General features: G+C 34.5%; 3 protein-coding genes across 3 annotated transcripts; 1 reads left to right on the plus strand and 2 right to left on the minus strand.

Annotated features, from left to right (window-relative positions):
- Nucleotides 1–1,377: 1,377 nt before the first annotated feature.
- On the minus strand, nt 1,378–4,283 carry LOC116004893. Its single transcript, XM_031245093.1, has 3 exons — nt 4,123–4,283; nt 2,653–4,051; nt 1,378–2,113 (listed from the first exon to the last, which is right to left on the minus strand). The coding sequence occupies exons 2-3, from the start codon at nt 3,903–3,905 to the stop codon at nt 1,873–1,875; spliced, it is 1,494 nt and encodes a 497-aa protein (XP_031100953.1). The 5' UTR covers nt 3,906–4,051; nt 4,123–4,283; the 3' UTR covers nt 1,378–1,872.
- A 12,744-nt stretch (nt 4,284–17,027) lies between these two features.
- Nucleotides 17,028–18,754, plus strand: LOC116004633 (probable NAD(P)H dehydrogenase (quinone) FQR1-like 3). Its single transcript, XM_031244758.1, has 4 exons — nt 17,028–17,248; nt 17,335–17,428; nt 17,522–17,787; nt 18,394–18,754. The coding sequence occupies exons 1-4, from the start codon at nt 17,223–17,225 to the stop codon at nt 18,623–18,625; spliced, it is 618 nt and encodes a 205-aa protein (XP_031100618.1). The 5' UTR covers nt 17,028–17,222; the 3' UTR covers nt 18,626–18,754.
- Nucleotides 18,755–18,975: 221 nt separating this feature from the next.
- LOC116004631 (E3 ubiquitin-protein ligase AIRP2-like) lies at nt 18,976–21,133 on the minus strand. Its single transcript, XM_031244757.1, has 5 exons — nt 20,777–21,133; nt 20,073–20,223; nt 19,896–19,962; nt 19,558–19,774; nt 18,976–19,475 (listed from the first exon to the last, which is right to left on the minus strand). Exons 1-5 carry the CDS (start codon nt 20,839–20,841, stop codon nt 19,265–19,267), a joined length of 711 nt encoding a protein of 236 aa, XP_031100617.1. The 5' UTR covers nt 20,842–21,133; the 3' UTR covers nt 18,976–19,264.
- Between the last annotated feature and the right edge of the window lie 771 nt (nt 21,134–21,904).

Below are 21,904 nucleotides of genomic sequence, written 5' to 3' on the forward strand. Positions count from 1 at the left end.
TTTCTTGAGGAGGACTGTCAGCGGCGATTGCATTTTCGTGGTTGTGGTGAGCCCAGCTCCCGGCGGCGCCAGCACCAGTCCGTGGTGACCATCACCGGTGGGAAAGGTGGGAGGATGGGGCTCTGGAACTTGACGGCAAACGGCCGGTAACCACCACCACAGCCGTCCGGAAGAGCGAGAGGGAGAAAGATGGATGGTTTTGAATTGAAAAGGATTTTAGAAATTTGGGATTTGACAAATTATACTAACAAATATAGCTTAATTAGCGTTTTTAAGTAAGAATGGACATTGAGTAGTCACGAACTATTGTATATATAGAAACGGGGACATTTTTATGAGAGATGCGGTCCAACAGTTGAAGTTGGATTAGAGGTGGGGTTTTGGGTAGTTAGTAGTGACAAATTATTGTATATATAAGAATCTTGAGGCCGGAACATTTTTATCAGAGATGTAATTCAATGGTTGAGGTTGGATTAGAGAAGGTAATACCAAACTCCATTCTCTTTAGTTGACGTCCCCAAACATGTAGACTATATGTATAAAATTTGTTTTTACTTAGTAAATGCACTTTATTATTTACCACTTATTGAAAAAACTAGGGAGGAGGATGGAGTAGATATGAAGTGTTAAAAAGTTTCACGTGTTAGTCGGCGGCCACCTTATCTCCAAAACCCCGGCAGGAACGCCGACAATTAATTAAACTCCATTCTGGTCTAATACGTGTTTGATCAGCTAAGGTTCCCATGTAACAACGGCATAGATTCATGTTTTACGAGGAAATTAAAGTCATGCTTTCAAATTTTTTTGTTAAAGCTTTACTCGTAAACTTCAAATTTTGATTTCGAATTCAAATTATATATACTCCTAAAATTATCCAAGTTCGCACAAATATCTCAACTGGTAGATTATAGGTAAGAATGCTGAATTGAGACTCAACACTTTTATAGGTAAGAATGCTGAATTGAGACTCAATACTTTTTGTTGACACCAGACACTAGTCTTTTCATCTAAGAGGCTACTAAATTACTGTGATTGATCTCTCCATTATTCTATCGAACCGCTGAGTTAGCCAACTTAACTAGGAGTTTTATTGAATTGATTAAGCTGTTAGACTTGGTAACCACAATGTTACAACTCATGACAAAAATGACTTATTGGTCTTTTTGGTTCGAGCTAGTTAGCCAGTAATCTAGACTGCTAATTTACCTTCTTATAGAGCTATAGATAGTTCTCTGTCAGAGAGAGAGAAGGCAGGAATGCAGGATTATCCAATGTAAACTCTGGTAGGGTATAGATAGTTCTCTGTCAGAGAGAGAGAAGGCAGGAATGCAGGATTATCCAATGTAAACTCTGGTAGGGCATGGTTGCAGATTTCCCTTCTCACTCAAAAAATATATATATCTATTAAGGTATTAAACAAATTTAAGTTTAATTACAATTGGGCATGTGATTCTATACCAATCAACACATGACTCAAACACAGAGTTTTAGTAAAGAGGGATGAAGCAGAAGAGAAGAATACAGAGAAACACAAAGAAATCTTCTTGTTTCTGGCCCTGCATTATATTCCTGCAATATGGAGTAAGCTAAGGCTGTTGTGAAAAGAACAAACCTTCTTTTCTTGAACTCCTAAGAAAACCAGAATCCCATTCTCCACCATCATCACAGCTCTTCAGGTGACAGAAGAAGCCAATGACCAAACAGTTTTTAACTTTTAAGCCATGGAGACTCCATCCCCTTCAAGGCTAGCTAGCTAGCTACAGATTGATTATGAACAAGTTCATAACAGGATTAAAAACAGTGTTGTGTATCGCGTATCCTACATCTTACGTGCTGCTATTTCTCCATGTTTCGATCGGGTGGGATTAAACATCATTCGTCGCTGGTGTCCAGAGGGAAGCAAGTGTCCTCGCCGCCAGTGCTCCACAGGAAATGAGCATAGCACGCTGCATAGAACGAGTTGTTCGGCTCAGCAGCAGCAACAGCGTCTTGGTATCTTTGCTCCGCACCCCAAAGGTCCTTCCTCACCTGCCAAAGAAATGTCGCGTATTTGTTCAGCGCATCAGCATCCCTCGGTTCTACCCCCGTTGCTCTCTTGAAGTATTCCTCCGCTCTGTATTAGTCACAACGCAACTCTCTAGTCACCATACCGATAAACAAAGCAATCAAGAACTAGAACCATTCATAAATTCACCATTTTTTCACACATTTAATATGTTTAGTCTCTCCCAAATCCTTAGCAAGTTCAAGCTTCTTTTTTTTTTTGAGTACTACTGACTCTAGTACAATGTAGTATCTGTTCATAGCTATCTTCTCAGCCTACTGGGCTCGAACCCACTCCTTTCTATGTGAGAGTGTAAACCGAGTGCCACTAGACCACAAGGTCTTTAGCAAGTTAAAGCTAGTAAAGGGAACTAAACAGGCTAAAAAAGATGCTATACAATGCAGTGAGGATTTGCAGATAAGCACAACATAACATATTCAGTTCTAAAATTCTCTCCAACATGACAGTTTGCCAAATGAAGCAACAACCTTAATCTGATTAGAGTAATGGGAATTGGGATTAATGCCAATCACTAGAACGAGGTCAGATATATTTTCGAAATGGTCTAAAACAGATAAAAGGAACAAAGAAAGTGAACAGATTTATACCTGTCATAGTCTTGGGCAACTAGGTGAAGAAACTGAGCATAATTTGCGAGTAACATGGAATTGTTGGGTTCTTGAGCAAGTCCTATCTGATACATCATCTCAGTTCTGAAGTAATCGCTATAATCATCGGATTCAATCTTTGCATACACGGGCGACACAAATATTGCTTCGTGGTCCAGAGATTCATCTCTTAGTACTACAGACTGCATTCGTGAAGCCTCGTCAACAATTGAATCCCACAGCCTCAACTCGTCTTCCCTGGCAACTTGGCCAGACACAGACTCGTCTTCGCTACTCCTAGTCATGGAAGACAATTGTCTGTCGAATCCCCCATCACCATCCGTGCCATTAGCAACCGGTCTGTACTTCCCACCACCGCCGCCATTGCTTCCATCAATGGTTGTACTATTGCCATTCGAGGAGGAGACCGAAAAGGTTTTAATGGCTGAAGAATCGAACTTTTGATCAAGGAAATGCTGATTATCATCCACAATAGAAACAGCTTCAATTGGGGGTGCTACATAAGGCTGCAGAGAAGCAGAACTGGCCATAGAATGGACACTGAAATTGGCCAGTAGGATCATCACATAAACCATTAGGGTTGGGGTATGAGAGAAGACTTGCTGGAAGAGCCACACGAACGAGGCGTGGATTTCCTTCTCAACCCTAATTAGAACCCCTTGAAGCTCTTCATAAGACAGCATTTCTCTCATCTGGAGAATATAGGTGTTGAGTTCTCGGATTATGAGAACCATATTTGAGAATGCTTTCTTAACAGAACAATATGCTGATTCCCCTGCTTCTCTCAGCCCCTTTTCCCATTGCTTCTTTCTCTTTATGATCCTGAGAGATAGGGGAAGATCAACCCTATTGGCCTTCATTTCAATGCTCGCCGGAATCATCTCCTCCCTCCCCGCCCAATCCGGTGGCTCCACCGCATCAAAAGGCCTCTGATTATCGGAAAACATGGCGCCGAAAGAAAATTCCTCGTTCCAGAAAGAACTTTGGCTACCACTGCAGGCTCGTCGGGTCAACCGGACCCGGCGGTTCGGCGAATGAGCTCCGGAAAACCCGGACCGTTCCTGTCTCTGCATAAACCGGCAAAGGAGAACTCCTTCACTACACACCAAACTACGTCGTTTCTGGGAAGGAGATGAAATCGCCGACGCGAGGGTTTGAGCAAAAGACGGCGACCGAGAAACCGAAGGTTGTGACCAATGCAAACACGTCGCCGCCGCAACTTTCACTCCCATTTTCTCACTCGCCCGAAAAGCTAAACAGACTTCCAATTCAAACTAACAACAAAAAAAGCTTCCCGAAAAGGAGAAAAGTTTACTAAATCCCAGAAATATCTTGATCCGGATTTACAAAAAGTTTCCAACTTTATCTGAAATCGAACCTGCAATGGAAAAAACTTATCAACCCATGTTCAGGAGTACAAATATCAACGTAACGGCATAAGAAACTTACGCTGCCGGGATATCCAAGACGTTTGCTCAGTTCTCCGGCGAGCCGAGGTTTCCGGCGGAAGCTTTTTTATTGAAAGAGAAGCACGAGTTCAGTTTTAAAGAAGAGTAGCCATGGGAGATAGATATTGTTTATGCACACAAGTGACAGAGGCAATGAAGAAGAAGAAGAAGAAAATAAAAATCTTTAGAGAGTATAAAATACGGAGAGAAAGGGAAGGGAATACGTAGAAATACAGAGATGTAGAGTGCAGCCGGTTGCCGGTAAGAGAGGAAGAAGATTCTTCAAAAGCGGTTGACTTGATAGGATCGTTGAATCCGACTCGGCTGAGTTCGCGGGCTTTCGGATCTAAAAGTGGGAACATGCCACGTGTTTTAGCCCCTCAATTTTCCTTCATACTCCGTAATAAATTCATTTATCATTTTTTATTTCCTGTTCACCTTTACATTTTATTTTTTTTTAAACTTGAAATCTACCTTTGCTATTTGAGGGTATATTTCGCCTGAATCTCATCCATAAGTAATAACTCAAAACCACACAAGAAAAGACTTTGAATAAAATAATAATAGGTAGGTATTGGGGTTTGTGTTGGTAGTCTTGAACTCCCAACCTTATTTTGGCTTTACCACTTTTTTATTTTCTCTATTATTGTGTTTTGCTCTCGTTACTTTTACGGGCATTTTCCTCTCGTTACTTTCACGAGCTTTTCATTATTATTAGCATAAATCGTTTAGTTTGGTTTCAACAAGTGTTGATCTTATCCTGGGCGAGCAAAAAAGAATGATGATGAAGACCCAGATCTTTGATGAAGCTTTAAGTTCCTTGAAGGAACATAGCTTCCTAGTTATGAAATAGTCTGCGATTCAAGTTTTCTATAGCATAGTTAGAAAAGTTGTTTCTATGTCTGACTGTAAGGAATGGTTTACCATTTCATTGATCGTTGATGTAAACGTTTTATGTTATGAATTAATGGAATAGCTACGTTTATTTTCAAAAAAAAAAAAAAAGACTTTGTACGACAAGATCAGCCAACTAGAACTATAACAAGTCTTTCTTTTTTTTTTTTTATCACTCATGGTTAGAATCTAAGGGGAATGTATTCAATCATGACTTTCATAGAATTTTAAAGACTTTTATGAACTTTAAAAGTTTGGAGGTATTCAATTCAAACTTTTAGAGAGTATTTAAAAGTCATGCGGTATTCGATCAAGATTTTTAAAGAGTTTTTAAAAGTCATGTGGTATTCAATTAAAACTTTTAAAGAATCTTTAAAAGTCATGTGGTATTCAAAAAATTATGAATTTGTATGAACTTTTTAATTTTAGAACTTTTGTAAACTTTTATATACTTTTCCTTCTCAAACATAAATAGTTGAAATCCAACCCCCAACTCCAAGATTTCAAAATTTTCTTTCTACCAACACTAGAGGTTTTTTTTTTTTTTCTCTCTCTCTATTTAAACTCTATTTTTTCTCCTTATTTAAAATTTTAAACTTTATAAACCTTATACCTAAATTCAATAATTTTTTTTTCTTCATTATCCTATATTTTCTACATACCTAAACTCTACCAATTTTTTTCTCTCTCCTAAACTTTACAATCTTTCTCTAAAAATTCAAAATAATATTATTTTTATTTCATTGTTGCTTGTATATTTTGATTTTTTTTCTATCAATTTTTTATCCCTAACTTCTAAACTTTTTCTCCTAAATACATAAACAGAGTAAATTTTTTTTATCTATCACCGTCAAATTTTACTATATGTTTCATAATATTCATATGTTTATTCGTAATATATATTTTTTTTAACAACATGCTATTACGAATAGTGAACTATTATTCGCAATAGTAATTTGTGGCTACAAAGAGAAGCACCTTGTTGTTGTTAGCAGTCCCATATTGTTATTGCAAATAATAGCTCTTTGCTTGATATTTAGCAATATATCAAATATAATTTTTTTATATATTATTAATTTTTTTTATTTTATGCAACTAGTAATTATATTTTTTTTAAATATTAATTTCTCAAGAAAAAGTAATTATATTTTTAAATATTGTTATGAATTGCTTATGAAAGTTTGTAAGGGTGTATTCAATTTAGAGTTTTAATGACTTTTGTAGACTTTTTAAAATAAAAAAGTTGATAAAAGTTTATGCAAGTTTTTTATACATACTTTTATAGAGTTTTACAAAGTTTTAAAAAGTTTTGAACGACTCTATGAAAGTCAATAAAAGTTTATTAAAATCTATCAAATTAAAAGTTTTTAAAAATCTACAAAAGTCATGATTGAATACACCCCCCTAAGTTGAATTGTATCCAACACATAATTCCTTTAATTACAACTTTGAGCAAATACCAATTTTGGTCCTACGACTATTAGCAAAATGACAATTTTGGTCCACATGTTTAATTTCTACCAATTTTGGTCCCACAACTATTGTTTTAGTACCAATTTTAGTTCCACGACTATTGTTTTAGTGCCAAAATTCATCGTGCCGATCACCCATCCATTTAAAATGTATCGAAATCTAAAATTTTTAAAGGTATTTTCTTCCTTTTCAACTCAATATCCCAATTTGAGTATGAATAAAGAGATGTAAGCCCTAAGATTGATAACAATTCATAGTTCTCCTCCTCAAATTAAGGTAAAATAAAGAGAACAATTGTGAATTTTGATCGATTTTAGGACTTAAATCCATTTATTCATGCTCAAATTGGGATATTAAGTTGAAAAGGACGAAAATACCCTTAACAGTTTTAGATTGTTGCACGTTTTAAACGGATGGGTGACCGACACGATGAATTTTGGCACTAAAACAATAGCCGTGGATGAAAATTGGTACTAAAACAATAGTCGTGGGACTAAAATTGGTAGAAATTAAATATGTGGACTAAAATTGTCATTTTGCTAATAGTCGTGGGACGAAAATTGGTATTTGCTTTTACAACTTTATAATAACATGGCTTTACTATATATATCTATTTTACTAAATGTTGAAATTACTACATATATCTAAAGAACACTTCATTTTGGATCGTGGTCTATACGCAATAATTTGCCATACTAACTATCTAACGTCTTGCTTTCATAAACTATCATAATTCTCTCGTATGAGCTGATTTTAGGAATGGTGGCCCAGGAAATTAAAAGGGAGTGTGAAAGGAAGCAAACCATTAACAAAAGTCAATCAGCAAAGTTCAAACCCATAATCTCTAGCATAACAACCTAAGCACTGACTACTCAATCCACTCAAGATATCATGCACGTACAAAAAGGTAAGATGCTCTATTTATCCGTGTGGAGATTATCAAATCGATGGCATACATTTGCAGTCATCCAAAAGGTCTTCAACAATATATAAGACACAATTGCCTCCCCTTAAAGATCATCATTTGGTTCACTCAATCCCTCCTGGTCTAGTGGTCTCTTGTTTACACTTTCAACCCATTCACCTATCTAGGTTCGATTCTTAGCAAGGCTATAGTTTATAATTTATTTAATTTATTATTTGGTTAGTCGTTTTGGGTCAGTGTTTCGAGCTTTGTACATACTCTTTTAGACCTAGCTCCCGAACAATAATACTATTACTTTCTTCTATACACTTATACTCAGTTTATGGTGAACCTGACCCCGACAAAGTATAAAAAAAAAAAAACTCATCATCATTTTGCATGTCAATCTTCCTCTTGGATGCAATAGTTTGGTGCATAACGATTGTACTAGCGTGATGTCAATACATTTCGTCCACGAAATGAACTAGCTAGTCTTTACTTTTGTGTTTTGTTGGATATTCCCGTTTTGTTATTTAAAAAAAAATCATAAATTAGTGAGTTACAGTAGTGACTATTGAGTAATGCAAAGTTCTCCTTGTCCACATTGAAAGTTTTAAACAGTACGGAGTACGTGTTTTTACTCCTTTTGTATAGAAGCAATTTCAAGACGATTTGTAACCATATCTAATTTTATTATAAGTTTTAGAAAGTACGGAGTACGTGTTTTTACTCCTTTTGTATAGAAGCAATTTCAAGAGGGTTTGTAACCATATCTAATTTAATTTAAATATACTAAGAGTGAATAAAGGTTATATCATTTATTTATGTATATCTTTTCCTTACTTTTTTTACACATTATGTTATAAAAGTTATAAAATACAATATATTGATAAAAATACCTTATACTACAATAACTTTTGTTATCTTTTTCAATTATTGTTATTTTTTGGAGGAAAAAATAACAATAGTTGAAGGGTCACACTTGTGTGAGACCGTCTCACGGATCCTTATTTGTGAGACGGGTCGGGTCGGGTCGGGGCAAATGGCATACTTATATGTGCAAATATTATACTTATATGCTCAAATATAACACTAATCAAAAATACAATTTTTGTTACTTATTAGAGAAAAAATAATACATTTTTCATAATAAGTAATGTTGACAAGTGCCCCTTACTTATAAGGGCAAATATAATACTTTTGTGGAAAAACGTAATACTTTTAAATCGAAATGTAAAAGTATTGTATTTTCCCTTAAAAGTATTACATTTACCATTATAAGTAACAAAAATTTTATTCCTGATTAGTATTATATTTGAGCATATAAGTATGACATTTGTGCATATAAGTGTTACAAATGCATCTTGACCCGACTCGTCTCATGGTGAGACGGTCTCACACAAGTTTTTGCCATAGTTGAAAAAGATAACAAAAGTTATTATAATATAGAGTATTTTTTTATCAAAATATTATGAACATGTCTTCACCATATATTTTCTTATCTTTTTCTATAATATTTTCATATCTTTTTCTATGATAATAATATAATAGACAATATATATTGGAGTACTATATAAGTTATTTCCTAAAATATAAATATCAAATTTATAAAAATGATTTATATTATTATTATTATTATTGTTATTATTATTATTATACAATAATATAAATATCTAAATAAATCTAAGATTTTAATATAAATTAATATTGGATATCTATTGTTGCGCATCATACTAGTAGTAAGAGAAAAGAGAAAAATCCGGAACAAAACACTGCCTTTTTCAAAATTTCATCTTATTTTGTAACCTTATTATTATTCTTAGGCCTTCCCCAATTATGAATTTTGTAGAGTTTTTGGAATAGTAAAATTCAATGGGTTGATTTTTAACAAATGTGAGGAGGGTTTTTTGGAGTTTTTTCTCTTGCAAATTAGGTGTTTTGACAAGCTGAGGTGGGCCCCACTAGGTGAAAAGTCATTACGCCTCGCGTGCGATCCCGCCTGGGTGCGTTATTTATTTATTTATTTATTTATTTTTTAGTTTTGTAATTTGTTTTTGTTTCCTTTTCTTTTTTTTTTCTCCACTCTCATTTTCTCTTTTCTAATCACACCTACAAAATCCCTAAAAAAAACCACCACTATCGAGAAAGGCCTTTTAACACTACATAACTTCGCCTATATATTATCATAATTTTTTCAACAATTACAATATAGAAATTCCCTCCTTATCAAGATTATGCATGAAAATGTAGTTTGAATGAAAGCGACTTCACTGATACAAAATTCTTCACTTTTTAGAACAATCGAAGCCACGTACAATCTCATCATCATCATGCATGAGGATAAGCTAAGGAACCTAACAAGCATACAAAATATATATATATATATATACACATCACGTATATATATAATATTTACATATCACTCAAATACATAAAATCTCACTTCCTTCTTTCTTCTCATCATATATATATATATAGATCTAAATATCTGATATGATGATATTATTTGCCACCTCTGCATCTCATATCCTTTCGTATCCATATATTTCTTACTCCCAAATTCCCGTTGAATTCCATTAACAAGAAGTATTTATTTATCTCGTATTTAATGATTACGAGTTCGATTCTTATCAATATTTTTTTAAGGTCAAACTCGTCACACATGGTCTTCTTAATACGATTTATTACTTTTATGTTATTTATAGATTATTATATAAGAGATATCGATGGCATGTCAACACCTCATCTTAAAAGTTTATTATGAGTACTTAATATGGTATTTTTAAATAGGAAAATGCTATTACCCCTTCAAATTTTATCCCTAATAAATAATTATTGGGTGTTTATGAATTGAATGACTGGACTATTAGTTAAAAATAAAATTACTTGTCAAACTAAAATTGCCATGTAAGGACAGAAGGTTGAAGAGAAAATTTTTGAAAAGATAAATAGCATTACTCTTTTAAATATATTACTTCGTATATATTTATTTTCAAGATTTGGACAGTAACACATATGCAAAAGCTAATGCCACGTTGCCTAATCCATCCAGGTCAGCACCTTATCCAATCCGAATGGATCCGTCTTCATTTCTCATCTCTACGTTCTTCCATCCTCCAAAATTCATCATATTATATATATTCTGCTTCCTTTAAATTATATATATATTAATATATATATAAATTTAGTCCGGTGCAGTTAAATCTGAGCTATTGATATTGCTTAAATCAATGTTCAGGATTACCATTTTTTAAAAATGTGGTGGCAATTTGGTAATTTTTGCATCTAGATCAAATTTAAGGTGTGTGGGTTTTCTTCTTATGGTGCGTTATTTTTATGCTTAAAGTGCGTGAGTTTTGTACTTAAGGTACGTGGGTTGTGTGCTTAAGGTGTGTGGACTGTGTGCTTAAGGTGAGTAGTTCTTGAAACTTAAGGTGCGTGGTTTTTGTGCTTAATGTGCATGATTGTTTTGCTTAAGGTGAGTAGTTGAAACTTAAGGTGTGTCAACCTGAGATTTAAGATGCGTAGTTTTCATCTTAAGGTGCGTGGTTTGTGTGCTTAAGGTGTGTCGGCCTAAGGCTTTGGATGCATAGTTTTCCTTCTTTAGGTGTATCAGTCTAAAGGTTTTCTCTACAAAGTCATATTTATGGTAATTCAACTTAAGGTGCGTAGATTAGAAGTTTAAGGTGCATCAGTTTAGAATTTTTTTTTTAAAGAGCATTGATCACCACACAACTACACGGGAAGCTTTAACTGCACATGAATCTTTCATATATATATATATATATATATATATATATATATATATATATATATATATATATATATATACGCCTTGTGTGAAACTGTCTCATGTGACGTATAATATTTTTTTTAGTTAAAATTTAATATTTTTTAAGAATTCATTAAAAAGTATTATATGTCACACGCGAGAATGTCTTATACAAGACTTATTCATATCTCAATCACTTCCAACTTTAATTCAACCTCCATCTATCTCAACCAAATTTCTAAAAATTGAATATTATATGCAGTCATGACAAAATGTTATAAGAACATTGTCAATTTTTCCAAGTAGTTGATGTTTTTATTAAATTTTGTTATGTCAAGTAGAATTTGCACTTATGTGGCTCTATCCAACATATTCAATTCCTCTCTAAAACTATGTCTCTTAAAACTCAGTTCAATTAGTTGGTCAATCTAAAAATAATAACTCTTCTTCACTAACATTAGCATGTTGCAAATTCACTTTTTTATCAATTAACTTTAGAAAACTTGAAGTCGACCTTAAGAATAAAAACAGTATACTTTCAGCTAACAATTATTAAGTAACTAGAATGATGATCAATTGAATCTTCCACCACCTACAAATACAAACAAATACAACCCTCCACACATACATAACAATTCTCTCCTTAATTAATTAACAGTGCAGCATCTATCCAACAGGCAGTGTTGCATGTCGTGGGTGGCAAAATATCTTTGCCATCATAGTCATTTTCCAACATATACATATGCAAGTTGTGAAGCTAGACGAGGTAGTCGTTTCATTAAAACTAAGGAGGGCCAAGGTCGGTTGTTATGTTGCTCTTGTTCTTTTTGCACACAAATAGTTTGGGCACTCAACCTCCATTGCTTACAAATATATACATCCACTCCAAAATCAATCTGGCTTAGATATGCTAGCGTAGTTATGTCGGGAGGTCTTAGTATAAATTAAGTTTTAGGGTATATTTGAACTCAGAATCATATATAAGATATGTTCATCCAAGAACTATGCATACATGATAATAGAACAAAGGTTGAAAGAAGTCGTGGTCACTTGGAGTGGTCTAAGAGTGTTTATATTTATGTGGTGGAGAATTTAGAATGTTATATACTATTTAAGCAAGTGTAATATGCCAGTTGAAGATAAATAATGGTCTTGGAGAGTGAAGTAAGGAACGTAAAAGAGATTACTCGAAAATTGGTGATAAAAATTACTTGCTTTGTTTTTAATATGATCTCGATCGATGATTGTACGTTGAACCCTAATGATTTCAAATATTCCAATATGTTCAGGATGACCCATTCTATTACTGGTTAGATCATATCTCTTTGCCCATAAAAGATGACCAAGCGGAATAGATACAATTAAACCTAACATATTGAGTCAAATCTAATAAGATATGAAGAATAACTCTAATGGGCAAACATGCAAATTTTTACCGTGGACATGGTCTATGTAGCAACGTGGATCATGAAGTAAAACAACGTCATTATATCATTTTAATTACATTATTTTAGTTTCATTTGGTAATATATTACACACACTAGTTTCATTATAGTAAAATTGATATATTATTTTAATAACCCTATAAGTTCATTTCACAATATACGTTACCGCATGAACTCTGCTTTCTAGTTTCATTTTCTACACATACTAGTTTCATTATAGTAACACTAAAGTATCATTTTAATTACACTGTTCATTTGACAATATATATTATTGTATGGGCTATGCTTTTTAATTTCATTTTCCACATACATACACTAGTTTTATTATAGTACCGCTGAAATACGTAGTATTATTTTAATTACACTTCAGATTCATTTTATAATATATGTTATAGCATAAGGTCTATTTTTTAGTTTCATTACCCACGCATATTAGTTTCATTATAATAATACTAAAATATCATTTAATTCTACTATTATTTTATATGACAATATACATATATGTAACGTAATAAGTCATTGGTTTACGATAACAATACAAGAAATATAACAATAACAGCATCGTATTGGACTATGGTCCACACAAAGTTGTGTGACCATAATCCACCGTTTAACAATTGACTCTAACATAAGTACATAACCCCATAACTCTCCACTGTGTTGACCATAGTCCATCGTATAACAACTAACTCTAACATAACCCCATAACTCTAGTCCATCGTATAACAACTAACTCTAACATAACCCCATAACTCTAATACGATTTGAAACGTAACCATGACTAAATACTTTTGGCATTCAAGTAGGGTTGTTATGCCGTGGACCCAGGTCCACCGTCTACATTCACATACACTATACTTTACATTCACACTTTGTAAACTCCAAATTCACACATTACAGGATTATATGTTTAGTAACTATATTACCATTGTTATACATTCACACATTCAAAACTCTATATTCACAGGTCCTATACTCCACATTCACAACTTGAGAACTCCACATTCACATATTACAGGGCTACAAGTTGCTAGAACTTCTTAACTCTATTACAGATTCACACATGCATAACTCTACATTCACGATTTCTATACTCCATATTCACAATTTGAAACCTCCACATTCACACATTTCTGGGCAACTTTACATTCACACAATCATAAATCTACATTCACGATTTCTATACTCTACATTCACACTTTGAAATCTCTACATTCAACAATATGTTTATTAATTTTTTAAAAAAAAAAAGAAAAAAAAAAGAGACAAAAACGACGTAGTTTTGGACCAGGTCCACCTTGTAAGGTGGACCTGGGTCCACGGCATAATTTGCCATTCAAGTATATGCAATAATATGGGCCCCAAAAGGCCAGCAGCATTAGCCCATTAAACATGACATGTCAAGCCCGGCCCAAAGTTATGGCCATGCATGGAATTAGTGAATTAAATGTGTGAAATGCAAATTCCCACAAGTGCTTATTTTTCTGAGTCAGTTTTCGTGCCTCCCAAAACGAGAGGAGATAAGTTGGGTGGACTCGGACCGTTAAACAGACGAAGAAAAGACATGAAACATCTCATGGATTCACCCAAAAAAAAAAACGTGTGAAATGTGAAAACAACAGCTTGCTTTCCACCATCTCTAGCCAATGAGATCAGTTTCAATAGCTACTATTACCCACGACCCATTAGTATTGTCAAAGGAGATCGGGAGTAGTTATTCCATGGACTAGAGATTATCTTGTAAGGTGGATCTGTCACAATTTACATACTAAATGTTCACAATTTAAATTGTGAACATTCAGTATGTAAATTGTGAATATTTACTTATGAACATTCAACATATAAATTATGAATATTTAATATATAAATTGTGTATTCAATGAATTCAACTTTTGGGTGCACAGGATAATTTGTAGTAGATCGGTAAGACCAAGTTGTCAAAACCTGTCATTTTGGTAGGATAGAGTGAGCCTATAATATATTATTAATATAGTATGTCCGTCCTTACTATGGCCCGTGGGCTTTGGAAAGTTAACTCGCTAACATAAATATAGTAAAATATTAATTTTAAAAGCTAATAGTTGAACAATAAAATAGTTTAAATAGTTTTAAAACAATAGTAATCCAAAATTTTATAGTCAATAATAAGCCCAAATAATTCGATACGAGATTATTACAAAATTTAAAAACTTCAAAGGTTAATTCAAATATAAAATAATTTGTTTTAATTGTTAATATTGGCAAGTGGGTGCCTAAATCACCCGCAGGTTGTTACGCCGTGGACCCAGGTCCACCTTGCAAGGTGGACCTGGGTCTACATTCACATACATTATACTCTACATTCACATACACTATACTCTACATTCACAATTTGTAAATTTCACATTCACACATTACAGGATTATATGTTTAGTAACTATATTACCACTGTTATGCATTCACACATTCAAAACTTTATATTCACAGGTCCTATACTCTACATTCACAACTTGAGAACTTCACATTCACACATTACAGGGCTACAAGTTGCTAGAACTTCTTAACTCTATTACAGATTCACACATGCATAACTCTACATTCACGATTTCTATACTCCATATTCACAATTTGAAACCTCCACATTCACACATTTCTGGGCAACTCTACATTCACACAATCATAAATCTACATTCACGATTTCTATACTCTACATTCACACTTTGAAACCTCTACATTCACACATTTTTGGACAACTCTATATTCAACAATATGTTTATTAATTTAAAAAAAAAAAAGAGACAAAAACGACGTAGTTTTGGACCCAGGTCCACCTTGCAAGGTGGACCTGGGTCCACAGCATAATTTGCCGCTTGCCCCATACGTTATTATGTAGTAGGGTGGGTCAACCCAACAAGCTAAACTCACTCAAGAATATGTAATTATGACTAGTTCAGTAGACAGTATTTACGAAAAGAGATTAATGTTTGAACTTTGATAGTGTCGGAATTATGTTCAAGGGTAGACATATTCCTTGTGTACATCTACAATTTGTCCGGTCTGATGAGTCATTGCATCATCCCAAATACTGTGTCGGGGATGTAGGAGACCCTTGGGCTTGGAGATTCGACCCTTTAGGAGAAGAAAAATATGTAATTATGACTCACAAGGGGTGATTAAGTAGGTGAAACATTATTCTTCTACTTGACATTCAAGATTCTTGTCAAAATTCTTTCGATTAAGTATGTCATACAAGATTTTTCTAATGTGTTATACTTATTACACTTCTTGATAGCATTAATTAGTGTGGTCGAGAATTATACTAATTGTAAGAAATTGTATCATCACTCTACTAGCCATGAGGTATGCATTAGGCGCACCTACTTTCATTTTACTTGGCACCTTAAAAATTATGAAAAAATTTCAAGGGCTTAGCATGCTCCAACTCTATCACTTTTAAACTTTTTGAATATAAATATATTTTTCAATTATAATTAACCTTCAATTGTACCAAATTAACAACCACCCACATTATTTACTCCCCAACAAAAAAAAAATCATTAATCTAACCACCAAAAGTGGGCCCACAGCTATCCATAGAATCTCAACACTGAACGCAGAACGCTCATCCACCTCAAACAATAATTAAGACCGACGAAATCTTTTGCCGATTGTGCAAACTTTAATAAATGAATTGCTTAAAAAAATGAAGTCCTTATTCAGATATTTTGTTTGTAGGCAAAACGCCCAAAGAGAAATTATAATTAGTCGCATTAACGTGTTAATCAATGCGAAGAAATTAATAACCTTACTTTGCTAATAACACTATTAATTCTTTTGTGTGCACTAATCTTTACCCATTATTAACCATGGACCGATTCAACCTGAAAATGTCGATAGACAATCTTGAAATTACCAAGCAGACCTATTCGTTCCTATTGACTCTGTTATAAAAGCACAAAGAGTTTAATATCGTCTCGTGTCATTAGATCATAAGATCATTATCGGTGAGAGATTGATAAAAATGATAAAAACTACCATCTGTCCCATTTTATCTGTCTTGCTTATTATTCATTTGTCAAACCAACTCTTTCTTCTTCTTTTTTTTTTTATTGTTTTTTTAGTATTTTTTACTTATTTTTAAATTTGATTTTTGTGTTTAATAGTACTTTTAGTGTAGTTTTTAAATATATACATTTTGTATACTAATACTAAACTTAATATTATGAAAAATTAGATTAAAAATAAATTCAGCCAAGCCTCGTTAACTAAACAAAACACATAAAATTGGACGGAGGGAGTACTTGTTTACTAGATGTACAAGCAACAACTTTGAAAATTTAGAATTACTCATAAGATAAATTAAAATATCTAATGTATCAAAGAATTAAAAAAGAAAACAAGCGACTCAAACGATAAGGCTAACATTCTTACGTGGCGAAACTAAAAAACTGGCAGGCTTTCTCTGCCGGTTCACCAAACTCACCTTTCTGGTACAAGTACTTTAGGTGCAGTGTCTTTGTCTCTGCATGTCGGAAGAGATAAAACTAATATTTTCAGAAAAATGAGAAGTTAGAACACCGGCAGAACAGATTATAAGATTACCGTTCTCTGGTTTCACTGATCGAGACTGCGCCATGGCCACTACAAACGTGTATATAGTGTAAGTTTCCTGAATATTCGAGGTTCCGATCATTCTATAACCCACGGCCATGGATTTAATCTTTCTGAAATTGGGTTTTGATTCAGGTTTTACTCCCTGTACGGGCATGTGGAGACCATGGCGAGAGAGATACAGAAGGGGGCGAATTCTGTGGATGGCGTCAAAGCAACACTTTGGCAGGTTTAATTTTGCCTTAAACTTAATAAGATTCAGTCTTTAAAAGTACGATTTGGTTTTGTATGATTTTGATTGTGTGTACGAATGAATATATAGGTTCCTGAGACCCTTCCCGACAGGGTTTTGGAGAAGATGAAGAGTCATCCCAAAGCCGATGATGTTCCTGTGATCTCGCCTGAACAGCTTTTGGAGGCTGATGGTTTCCTCTTTGGTAGCCCTTCTAGGTTTGGGGTGATGGCTGCTCAGATGAAGGCTTTTTTTGATGCCACACATCCGTTGTGGGCCACTCAAGCTCTCGCCGGAAAGCCCGCCGGAATCTTCTGGAGTACCGGCTTCCATGGCGGCGGCCAAGAACTTACAGCGTCAGTCTTCTTTCTTTGCTTCCTTCCCTTTAATTTTCTGCCCACACAATGCAAATTATTCTATAGACCCGAGTCTAAATACACAATTTACATACCGAAATAATTTATATACTGAAGCCATTGTGAACCTTCAGTATGTAAATACAGGAGTCCATGGTATAATTATTGCTAACCTAACTAAATAGTGGAAGGTAAATTACTATGACTCAACTGCTCATTAGGCGGAAAAGATTGATTACAAGCTCTTAGCTTCACAAAGTGCTCATCACATTCGTGCAACTCTCACTATTGTCAAAGGACTTCCCGCTCATAATTTACCGCTTAGGAATCAATTGAGCTATTCGTGCCAGTCTTCCTTTAGTTTTTCTAGTGACAAAGAAACTTGCAGTACTTAAAGTCTGCATTAGATAAACCTGTCTTAACTATAGACAGCAAAAGATTACAAGAAAGTAAATCATCAACTTAGATTATCTATTGTTGATCGGCTTATTAAATAAAAAAATGTCACTCATACTGAGAGTCGAGCTTGTAACATGTGATTATCAAGTCAACAATCAGATCAATGTGACTGAATTTCTGTCTCACCATCCATTAGTGTATATGCAGGTTAACAGCAATAACACAATTAGCACATCATGGCATGATATTTGTGCCTGTTGGATACACTTTTGGGAGTGGAATGTTTGAGATGAATGAAGTGAGAGGAGGGTCCAGCTATGGGGCTGGAACATATGCAGCAGATGGATCTCGTCAGCCCACACAACTGGAACTGCAACAGGCCTTTCATCAAGGGAAGTACACTGCAGAAATCACCAAGAAGCTCAAGACCAAAACTTGAATCATAGTATGAATATATGCCCAGATCTTGATCACAACTGTATATCAACAAAAGTTTAGTTGCACATGTACATTGTTGTTTTGTTCCCAACATCTAATTTAAAGTATAACTATTATTATAAGCTCTCAATCTTTGTGTTTTCTTGAGAGGCACATGCCATGGCCCATGGCAGAACTGGAACCATAACCTTTGTAAGTATAATTATTCAAGAATCCATCTCAGAGTATTCGGTTGAGCATAAATATAAATATGCAGTCCAACTATCAGCTTAGGTTTTTAGTTGAGATGGAGCACATGCTTCAATTTGGTATCAGAGCCACCCAAAAGGTCATGGTTTCGAAGGCTTTTAGTTGAGATGAAACACATGCTTCAATTTTCAGAAGTAAAGATGAATTTATGTACATTTCAGTGCTGACACAACAGAATCCCAAAAGTGAAATGGCCACAAAACCAAGAACATTTCAAGAACCAGCAAATCAATGTTTTGACTAGCTAGTACTACTAACTATATGACTTGAGCAACTGCAAAGATAGGAACACATAGAACAGGGATTCACAGGGCAGGATAGTGAAGCTGTTGTTGAAATTGTTTACAAGGGAATTATGTACAGATAGATATTCAAGCCACTCTCACCGCCCTCACCGAAGGTGAGAACCATAGGGAGTGAAGCGCGGGTCTGGGAGGATAATTGGTAGGTTTTCGATGTACCTATACAGCCTCTTCCAGTCCTCCCTTAGAATTAGAGGTAGCTCGACAGTGTCACTCTTCTCCACGCATACCCAAAGGTCGTCCGAGTTTACTCGTCTGAGATTGCTTCGACAAAAGGGGCACGACTGAGACCGGCTGCGCCTGAAGAAATAAGCAAACCAGTTGAGTGAAAACCGGCATAGCGTATTTGTTAAAACACAAAAAATGACACCGAAAAACTTACCATTCCTGGAAGCATCTTAAGCAGAGCGAATGCCTGCAGTCTGGCATAACAACTTTGCTATTAGGTTCCAAGCAGATTCCACATTCCGCTTCCCTTTCCAATTCAATTTCAGAAAGCTTCCCTTTGGTCGAATACCGGAGCGAACATATTTCTTTCTGTTTCATTTCTTCGAAATCAGTAATCCCTCTTTGGATTTGCAGTGACGGGAAAATTATCTCTGTTTTCCACAGGCAGTATCGTTAGAACAACGTAACAATAGAATAACACATCGTTCAATAAAACAACGAAGAGTATCCATTATCCAACTACATTTTCTTGATCCAATCTCACTCACTCACCATAAAATTCTCGAATGCTGGCTCTCCTTTCCTTAATGTACATAGATGTTTTACCATCAGCATACGCCTGCAACACGAAAAAAACGTTCTTATTCTATAATGCCGGCTAGATTTCACTCTGCTAGTGGATCCACAAGAGCAGAACATAAAGAACGACCAAAATCACGAGAGATTCACCATATATACAAGAACTTCAAGCAGCCCTAGCGCGCCAGCAACCTTACAATCAAACCATTGAAGGAGAAAAAGACAGAATTGCGAAGCTGGACTGTAGGCCAGTCTCATTTGAATACACGCTCCATCGAGCTCCCTGCGATGGCCTAACGCTCTGATGCAGAGATGGAAACACAATAAGCCACAAACATAAATGAAGCTATGCCTTATCAAATTTATTACATTAACACAATTCCTCATTCCCTCCCAAGCCTGAATCTTATTTGTATTGATCACCATTGCCAATATCTCCAACTCTATCCTAAGTTATAGAGTCCACAAAAGAGGCTAAAACATGAATGGGCCCAATTCCTCCCACAAATTCAATTATCAAGAACTGAAACTCTCCAGTTCACTGAACCACAGTTCTACAAGACTACAACAGCTTTTTAAGATAAATCTACTTAAAACATATAAACAATTTCTTCAGAAACCTCTTCTTTCAAGCCAATCTCAGCAACCTTATAGTAGGCAAAACAAAACAAATTAAAAATCACAACTTTTCCACAACTTTGCCCTAACCAACAATCTTTGTAAACACAATTTAACACCAAAACAGAAAATCCATAAATTTATCATTAAAAGCTACAAAATAACTTCCAAAAGCCTCAAATTGACCAACAATACCAGAGCAAAAAAAAAAAAACAGAGAGACCAGGGGAGCTTACATAGTGTTGGCGAGCTGAATATCAGCTTCCAGAGCTTTGAGTGAATCCTTGAATGATCTACCCATGGCTTTCCTCAATGTTCTCAGCAGAAACAATCAAAATCCAACAACTCTCATACAAGAACTAATAAAGCCCCCCACTTTCCCACAAAAACAATTAAAGATGAAAACCCCAAAAAATATCTCCAACTCTCTGACACTATGATCGCCGATTAACCGCCTTTTTTTTTCCGACTCCCCTCTGTTCTTTGATTTCTACTTCTTCTGGCTACTTCCAGAATTCTCACACTACACTTAATGATCACTTTACAATTGAATTTTCCAAGCTTATTAAATACCCAAAAACAAAAAATCTAAAGCTCTTTTTTTTTTTTTTTTTTTTAAGATAGAATTTACTCCGTAGAATTTATTAATGTTTATATAATTGCAACCTTATCCATTATCGATGTCTGTAGAAGGGAATGATACCATGCGAATCAGTAACACTACAGAACTCTGTCAGCTGGGAGTTATTGGGGTAATTCCGTCATTTCGAAATTAGTATGTTGACGTGGCAAGGGGACATTGGGGGAGCAGATTTGTGATAGCATAAGGATGGCTACACAGGAAAGAAACTAAAAAACCGGGAAAGCTATGGGATTGCGGTTTTGGAAAATTGGGCGGCCCACAGGAGTGAAGATTAAGGAAAGGAGACAAATCACCCAATAAAAATGACAAAAAGGTAATGATTGAACTTAGCCATTTTATTATAAGGAAATGATAATAATACTATAGGCAAATGATATATGATAAATATCTATTTTTATTACAATGAAGATTTATTTTAATGTACTAAAAGTTCATATTTAAATAATATATCAAGAATGAATTTATAATACATTAGTCTTCAAAAACTAAATATATTTTATATTAAAAATAATAGATATTTGGTATACTAAAAGCCTAAAAATTAACATGTTGTCTATTTTTCACCTTATAATATGGATTATGATCTACGAAATAATGATTGTATAGTTAATTCTGTAAATATATTTATCATTTTTTATTATAATAATTGACTAAATATCATTAGTTTAATTAGCAATTCAATACCTTTTTGTCATATTTATTGGGTGATTCAGTTCTTCTT

Source organism: Ipomoea triloba, chromosome 14 (assembly GCF_003576645.1).
Source record: "Ipomoea triloba cultivar NCNSP0323 chromosome 14, ASM357664v1".
In the NCBI taxonomy this organism is placed as follows: Eukaryota; Viridiplantae; Streptophyta; class Magnoliopsida; order Solanales; family Convolvulaceae; genus Ipomoea; species Ipomoea triloba.